This window comes from Amblyomma mixtum, chromosome 8, assembly GCF_055824585.1.
Source record: "Amblyomma mixtum isolate Tamu chromosome 8, ASM5582458v1, whole genome shotgun sequence".
NCBI classification, from domain to species: Eukaryota; Metazoa; Arthropoda; class Arachnida; order Ixodida; family Ixodidae; genus Amblyomma; species Amblyomma mixtum.
Window position 1 is genome coordinate 1,017,538 of NC_143019.1, and position 8,338 is coordinate 1,025,875.

At 44.8% G+C, this 8,338-nt stretch overlaps 1 protein-coding gene across 1 annotated transcript; it reads left to right on the forward strand.

Annotated features, from left to right (window-relative positions):
* The first annotated feature begins 220 nt into the window (after window positions 1-220).
* Window positions 221-4,260, forward strand: LOC149331110 (sulfotransferase 1C2-like). The gene is made up of 4 exons (XM_089555395.1): window positions 221-505; window positions 1,453-1,521; window positions 2,328-2,728; window positions 3,702-4,260. Exons 2-4 carry the CDS (start codon window positions 1,483-1,485, stop codon window positions 4,258-4,260), a joined length of 999 nt encoding a protein of 332 aa, XP_089411521.1. The 5' UTR covers window positions 221-505; window positions 1,453-1,482.
* Window positions 4,261-8,338: the final 4,078 nt, after the last annotated feature.

Here is an 8,338-nt window from a genome sequence, read left to right on the forward strand (position 1 = left end):
TCACCAAGCGGCGGCGGCCAAAACACCGTTATTACACGGCGGTTGTCGACCGCTTGATGATCTCAAGATCCTCCCTCCCTTTCTCTCGTTTTTTCCTTTCTGCCTTCGTGGAATCCGACGTCAGCCCGTCAGACACGTAGGCAGCACTGTGAAAGGGGCAATTCATTTTCAACCTGCAATACCTTCGGTGCGCTCCGGTCGTCCCGAACACACAGACCGGGACAAGTCAACGAACAACACCTGCTGCATCCGCTCAAAAGGGAAGTCGCTCTATTCGGTCGTGCACTGCACTTTAACGCGTTTCCGTTAGGCTTTTGCTGTGACAGAATTGCTTCGAAGAGGCGTTTCCTATTGAATGCAGAGCTATTCTCCGAAAATATTGAGAATAATAATGGACGGATATTGCGCCGGTGCCACGTGGTTGTAGAAATCAGTTCAGCTGACTCCGCTTTGAAGGGAAGTTGTTCCAGGGCTCGCTCGACGGAAACTCCTTTTCGTACTTCGGGTAAGAGCAGCTTTGTCTCTAGAGGGCAGTCGCCCCTACGTATAGGCGTGTATGCTTTGTCGTGTCTGTATTGCGGAGACTGCTAACGTGCCGCTGTGAAGAGCAGCTAAAAGACAGCAACACAGCGTATTGAAGGCGAAAATCGAAGGTCAGCGTCCATCTGAGAAGCGCCAATAAGTACAGAAACACTGTTGTCTGCCAATCATTAGCATTACTAATCCTGCGCCCCTATACTCGCGTTTACCCATGAAAAGTGGCCGAGGTGCGGTACGCAGAAAACGAGGAATGGAATTAGAGGAAATAGGTTAACACGCGTACATAAACTTTGTTCAGCCTAAAAAGCAGCGAGGTTAGGCAGGACAGAGTAGGGGAAGTCGAACTTGCCGCCTTCGTGAGAATTGAAACAAAGTAACGAGGGAGGATAATGGCTTCCTCGACTTTGACCGCAGTGTGTCTGCACGGGTTTTTGAAGTGTTTTGTTGTGGGAAGAAGCGCTTTGCGGATAACTCGAGAACTTGAGGAAGCGAAAACAATAGTGCTATGTATGAAAATGCGTGTGCGCTTTGTTCGTCGGAAAAGGAACCGTTTGCCTCCTCTCACGATGATGCGTCTTATGCGCGCGCAATGTCGCCCCTCTTTATTCTACAAATTTGCTCGTGTTTAGGCTGCCTAAATGGTTTAATATGTATCTTTCTTTATTAAACAAGAGAAAGAAATGTAGTGCCAATCAGCGCAAATTCTCACAATTGGCACTAGGAGCCATTCTACGCCCTTAGTAGATCGCACTGTCTTTAAACAACTGATTTTCATTCCAGTCGATAAAAGGAAACGCATGTTTGTAGGTACTAAGTATTACTTCCAGAAAAGACTGTGTCCTTCTTGACTAGTACGCGAACAAGCAGTGTTCTTTTAACTAACTGTATTTTGTTCTGCCTTCTTCTCTACAGAGCTGACGAGGGCAGCGTCACGTATACAGTATGGAGTCTTCTGAGGAAACCATTACGCAAGATGGTCAAGTAAGTGGAACTCTCTTTGGATGCTTACTGCCAGGTTGTGAAACAGTGGATGAACTCTATTTCAGTTCGCGCATGCAACACTCTCTATTGTGATTTTAACAGCAGTCTTGCCAGAAATAACCACCGTCCTTGGAACACATGCGCGTATTCAAACTGTGGAATTTGGTGCGAAATTGAATCCACTTCAGACTCATTTCAGCGTGCTTGCCTCACTTAATACCATCGCATATGAAGGCTGCTGCCTCTTTCTACCGCATCGGCTTATTAATTCGATGTATCGAGGGTAATTTCCCAATGTGGAATGAGCCTCGGTTAGAGAGTAATTACTAATCATCCACCGAACGAATTCTGCCATTCGTGGCAGCTTGCGAACGCTTTAAAAACGGCGCAGTCACTGAGATACGAAGCTCAAGACATGCAGCGACGATCAAAACCTACCACTGGCGTCGTGCACTTACGAGGGCTTGAACCTATGATGGCTGCACTCGCGCCAGTTTATAAAGATAAGCAAGCCTGGCTCAGCATTGTCTGTGTTGAGGAAGCAGCGGAGCTAGCGCCCGTTTTATCCTTCCAACGATTAATCTCTAAACGCTTTCTACACACGCAAAAATTGAGTTGTTTCGAGCAAAACGTCCGCATCGGCGCAATTTGGTGCTTGGTGCACCAGTTCATTCTCAGATAAGACGAACGAAAACGCAGACTGTTTCACCCGAACTGAGCACAGCGACAAATATGGGCGCAGTCGTGTGTGTATGGCCCGAAGTACGTTTGGTTTTAGAGCATTTACTTCACAGACACCTTCGCAGGTCACGCCAGGTGACCCCCGTTCCGTCTACCACGAGGTCATGGGCCTTCACGTGAACCGGCTCTTCGCGGACTGGATCATTCGGTCCGCGCTCTCATACGAACCGCTGGACGACGACGTCTTCGTCATCAGCTACCCTAAGTGCGGGAGCACGTGGATGCACCACATCGCCTACGCCGTGCTGACGAGCGGCGCCGAGCATGAGACCATGGGCGAGGAGCGGTGGAAGGCCATGCCATTCCTCGAAGTCTCGGGCGCCGAAGGAGCCCGCGCTATGCCCCGACCAGGGGTCATCAAGACTCACCTGCCGTTCGACAAGCAGCCGTACTCGGCCAAGGCCAAGTACGTGTACGTGGCTCGCAACCCTTACGACTGCTGCGTGTCCTTCTACTACCACACCAGGTAGGCGTTTTTGGTCTTTCTGGCTAGCTGTGAGGCAAACTTCTAAGAATGAACTGAAGTGTTCGTACAGCATTTGTTAAACTTTCAAGACCACACGGTTCACTGTCCACAAGCGTAGCAGGGGACTTGACGCAACCTTACAGCTACTCATTCTTGAAGGATGTGCTGGCTTAGTGTACACCATGACACCATTCTTCAGAGTGGTGCCATGGGAAGGAACTCTGCCAGATCGTTCGACTACTGACACTTGTGGTCCTCAAACTTCTCACAAAGACTGCACATACGGTACGCCACATGCGCTGTTTGTTGCTGTTATATGAAAACCAGTGGTTGCTGTTGGCCTCTGTTTGCATAACAGCATGGGTGGGCTCTCAGATGCGAGGAGCGCGACAGACAGCAGTGTCATGCTGTAAAAATGCACTCGCATCCGCAAATGCACGTGTATAGTATTTTGATCGCTGCTGACTTGTTTCAATATGCGAAAGAACGGCAATGGGAATGCAAAAATGGCGTCTTCTTTACTCCCAAAGCATAGAGAAATGGTGAATAATATTTTTAAGAACACAACCTCAGATATGCTCTGTAATCGCAGCAAGAAAATTTCATGAACTTGCTTCAAACATGCTCTCCCTTCGTTTGATAAGTTATTAAATACACATTTTTGTCCTCAAGTATATTTCGCTGAGTGACTAGAGCTAAAAGACCGTAAAGGCGTACTATTAAAGGACGCTGAAAGCAAATTGAGGTCGGCCTGTGTCGATAGATAAGCGCATTCAAATGCCCGAGACTAATTTCGCTGAGAACAGAGTCATGATAAGGTAGAAAATATTAAAAAATGCGACACACGTGTATCCAGGTTGGCACACTAGCAACGAAATGCTTAGCCATATGTCTGTATTTTGCTGATTGGCCTGAATAAAAAAAGAATGAACTGTATGCTTTTACTGCAAGACATGTTATGTTTATATCGCAGCCGACTGCCGACCTACCGCTTCGAAGAGGGAACGTTCGACCAGTTCTTCGACATGTTTGTGGAGGGCAAGGTCGACTTCGGTGACTACTTCGACCACCTACTGTCCTGGTACAAGCACCGAAACGACCCCAACGTGCTTTTCGTTACCTACGAGGAACTCAAGAAGGACACCGCTGGCTGGGTTCTCAAGTTAGGAGACTTCTTCGGCAAGGAAGAGTACGGCGACTGCCTTCGGAATCACCCGGAGCGGCTGGAGAGGGTACTGTCAGCGACCAGCCTCGAGAGCATGAAGTCTATCAATGCGAAGTTGATGAACTGGACGGACACCATGCAAGCCGTTCCCAAGGAGGTCAGGGAGCGATACATCAAGTCAGCGAAAGAGAACTTCGGCGACGTATGGGACAAGAAAGGAAAGGGGGAGTTTGTGCGTAAGGGCGTGGTTGGAGACTGGAAGAACCACTTCAAACCGGAGCAGATTACAAGGATGAAGGCCTTCATCGAGCTGAAGACACGTGGAAGCGACGTCATGGACCTGTGGAAAGATGTCGGCCTTCCTTGATTTTGTACGAAAGTCAGGATTTGCGCTCAAGTAAAAGTTACCAGTTTTTGCCGTCTCTGGAGCTTGGTCACACACCTGGGGGGGGGGGGGGGGGGGGGGGGGTGCTCAAGAGGGAACATATCTTCACTCACTCGAAACATGGGCTTATCGTTAGGCCCTCGCAAGGGAAGGAAAGTTACTAAACATTCATCTATATATTTCCTCAATATCGTTATGCGGTACATACTTAGACCCAAAAACGTTCATATTTGCATGTAAGCATGGGACCTGAATATCAGTACAGACTTTCAACCAAAATGGTCATATTTGCATGGAACTTAAGGGCAGTTCCTGTAACTTGCAATGTCCAGCGAGGAAAGCTATGGGCGCGTTATGTATCCAGACAGGTCCTCTTTTGAGGAATGAGACTATGGTCCACTTTAGCTGGCATACAGACCCCCCTGTGGTCATTGCGTAGTATCCACCTGCGGTAAAGGTTGACCAATATATTACGCGTAATATTGCTGTAACTGGGAAGATGCGCCTACATGCACAAACCTGCAACTTTTATCCGATTACCAAAAAAAAAACTTCTTTTGCTCTTGGCGTGTATGAGATCACGCAGATTATTATAAGCAGAGGATGGCAGAATATCGTGCAGTAGCACTAGTTTATTTATATAAAATACCCCTAAAGGCCCTCGAGAGGGTATTACATGGGGGGGGGGGACAGGAAATTGATCAAAATAAAACAACCACATATATAAAACAAAAAACACAAATAAAACACTTCGCATGACAAAAAATAACCAAAAGAATCAAAAGTATGGCAGCGCGGCAAAGAGTGAAAATTCCTACAGTATTAAAATTATACAAACAGAACTCTGATGCAAGAATCATTCTAATAGCCCCGCCGCGGTGGCTCAGAGCTTACGGCGCTCGGCTGCTGACCAGAAAGACGCGGGTTCGATCCCGGCCGCGGCGGCTCAATTTCGATGAAGGGGAAATTCTAGAGGCCCGTGTGCTGTGCGATGTCAGTGCACGTTAAAGAACCCCAGGTGGTCGAAATTTCCGGAGCCCTTCACTATGGCGTCTCTCATAGCCTCAGTCGCTTTGGGGCGTTAAACTCCAATAAACCAAACCAAACCATTTTAATAGCATACCCTGCAAAAAAGGAAACCATGGACAAATAAAATGTCAATGCATGCAAAGAGTTAAGCAGTAGTTATTGAAGATATAAGATTAAAATATATATCAGGATCAGTGGTGGTTGCGATATGTGAAGGCAGGGTGTTCCAGTCAGATATTGTGCGTGGTAAGAATGAATGCGCATACTTGAATGTTCTGCATGTGAAACGCCTAACTTTAAAGGGATGATCGCGGTGGTCAAAAATCGAAAGGGGCGAAGAAAAAAGTCGTTATGAAGCGATGGATTATGATACAATTCAATTCAATTCAAGGTTTATTTTCCAGCTTACACTGGAAGGCTTGCAGGGCTAGGAGCTGCTCTGGGCAGTTTGACGTGGCCCTGAAACCTTCACTTGGCTTTTACAAAACGACAAAAACAGGGGAAACGCAATAAATAGATCCCAAAAAACAAGAGCAGATATAATACAATACAAGATATAACTGAAAAGCAGAAGATTTGAATCACTATTTATAATGAAATAAATTTTTAACATTGAAGAACCTATTTTGACAACATATAATAGATTGAACGATGTCGTACTCTGATTAACATCACATCAAAAAACAAACACAGAAAATCATATGACACAGTAAGAAAAAAGAAACGTTGCATATTTATAAAATACTGCTGCAACTGTTTCATTGTGAGAAGCTCTGTGTCCTGATGCTTGTTAAGAATGGTAGGAAGAGAGTAGTGCAGTGTTTGTAGTTTGTAGTTAGTGCGAAAACGAGGCATGAACCATGGGTCTCTGCTACGTGTACGCGCATCATTTACACCAGCTGTAAGGCAAGCGGTATTTATTAAAAGGGCTGTAGACGTGGAATGAAAAGATGCTAGAATGCGATATGTGAGTTGGTGTTCAGTCTTTATTAGCCCGTATTTTTGAAATAAAGCATGTGAGGACGCGGAATATGGAATGTTTGCGATTATGCGAACGATTTCCTTTTGCAGAGCATTTATTCTATTGATATTTTGTTTAGTTGTTGTGAGCCAAACTAGGCTACAATATTTAAGATATGAAGCGAACAACGCATAGTAAATTTGCAGTTTGATTTGGACCGGAAGAAACGATTTGCATCGAGACAATGCTCCAGTGACAGATGAAAGTTTTTTACATACCTGAGTTATGTGTAGGTCCCAAGTAAGGTTCGGGGAAAAGGTTACGCCTAGAATTTTATGATGTTCAATGATGTCAATAACTTTTCCCTCAAATGTAATAGCGTGTTGTAGATAAAGGGGATTATTTACTGATCTAAAAATTATTATTTTCGTCTTTTTAGCATTAATGGTAAGATGATTGGCTTGCGACCACGAGGACAGATTTGGAAGCACGCTATTGCATTGTTGCTAATGTGGAACAGTATACTACTGTCGTCAGCATAGATGATAAACTTAGCTGTTTCGTCGAAATTCACTATATCATTGATGTAAACACTGAATAACAGAGGACCCAGAATACTTCCTTGAGGCACACCTCTCAAGAGAGGGAGAACATGCGATCGGTGGCGTACCAAACACACAGATTGTGAGCGATTTTTCAAGTATGATTCTAGCAGTTCTAAAGGTAGTCCACGAATCCCCGAAAACGCAAGCTTTTTTATCAGAATGTGATGATTTAAAGAATCAAACGCTTTCGAGAAGTCTATGAAAAGTCCCAGTGTGAAAAACTTTTTATCAATATTTAGTAGTATGTCTTCTTTCATAGCTAGTAGCGCTGTTTCTGTGGATCGTCCTTTATGGAAACCATATTGTGCTTCGGAGAGTGTATTATGCCTAGTAAAAAAATCTGTTAGTCGACGAAAAAATAATTTTTTCAAGGCATTTGGAAAAAACTGGGATTATGGTTGGTTGGTTGGTTCGTTTATGAGCCACCGCGGATATGAGCCTGTAATTGGATAGTACATTTTTTTTCACCGCCTTTGTGTACAAAGGACGCTCTAGCTATCTTCATTAAAGTTCGAAATACCCCAGTCTCTAGCGATAAATTATATATGTAAGTAAGTGCGGGGACAATAAGTTCTAAAACGTACTTCACTGGCTTCATTTGAATGTCGTTAATGTCTAAAACCTTACTATTATTTAATGTCATAAATATTTCAGTGATTTCACGTGCGTCAGTAGGCGCAAGAAACATGCTTTCACATGAGGTCTGGTCTGCGTTATTAGAAAAATACCGAGCAGTGGGAGTTGCAGTGCTATCCAAAAAGTGCGTGTTGAAAGCATTCGCCAGTTATTGATCAGCAATATCTCGGTTGTTGACTGTTATCTTTTCACGTGCCAAATTCATTCTTTCGCGGCCTAGAACCCGATTGATCACCTTCCACGTGGCGTCCCGTTCTTTTCTTTTGATATCAGCAAAGAAGTTGTGATAGTAAGCTGTTCTAGCTCGCCTTAGTTCGCTATTAAGTTTATTTCTGTGCGTTTTAAACTCTTGCAATGCCACCGGGCATCGAGTGCGAAGGAATGCATGGTAAAGTTGATTGTTCTTTTTTTTATTCTTTCTAAGTGAAACCGAGTAACCCATGGTTTTCTCATTTTTTTTTATGGCTTAAGAATATTCTTTGGAAAATGCTTAGCATAAATGCGCATAAACGCTTCCAGGAACTTGGCATAGGCATCATCTACGTTTTGTATTCGCGATAAAAACGACCAATCATGCTGCAATATTTCTTCTTTAAAAGACTCCAGGGCTGCTTCAGATGCACACTGAATCTGAAGGGGCTCAGGGCGCATCTGTTTGTGTGTTTGTCTCGCAACATAGATCATAAAAACGGGACAGTGGTCGCTGATGTCTGATGCTATAGTACCGGAGTGACAAACAGGTGTGTCAACATTTGTAATTGTACGATGGGGGTTTGTTAAAGGCACTGGGACCTCAGGAGCAGGGCGGCAGCAGTCCGTGGGTGGGCGA

What these genes read in the sequence shown, in the direction of transcription:
- LOC149331110 (XM_089555395.1), top strand. Translation starts at nt 1,483, where the DNA reads ATGGAGTCTTCTGAGGAAACCATTACGCAAGATGGTCAA. An exon ending in CCATTACGCAAGATGGTCAA is followed by an intron (nt 1,522 to 2,327) that starts GTAAGTGGAACT and finishes ACACCTTCGCAG; the next exon opens with GTCACGCCAGGTGACCCCCG. An exon ending in TCCTTCTACTACCACACCAG is followed by an intron (nt 2,729 to 3,701) that starts GTAGGCGTTTTT and finishes TTTATATCGCAG; the next exon opens with CCGACTGCCGACCTACCGCT.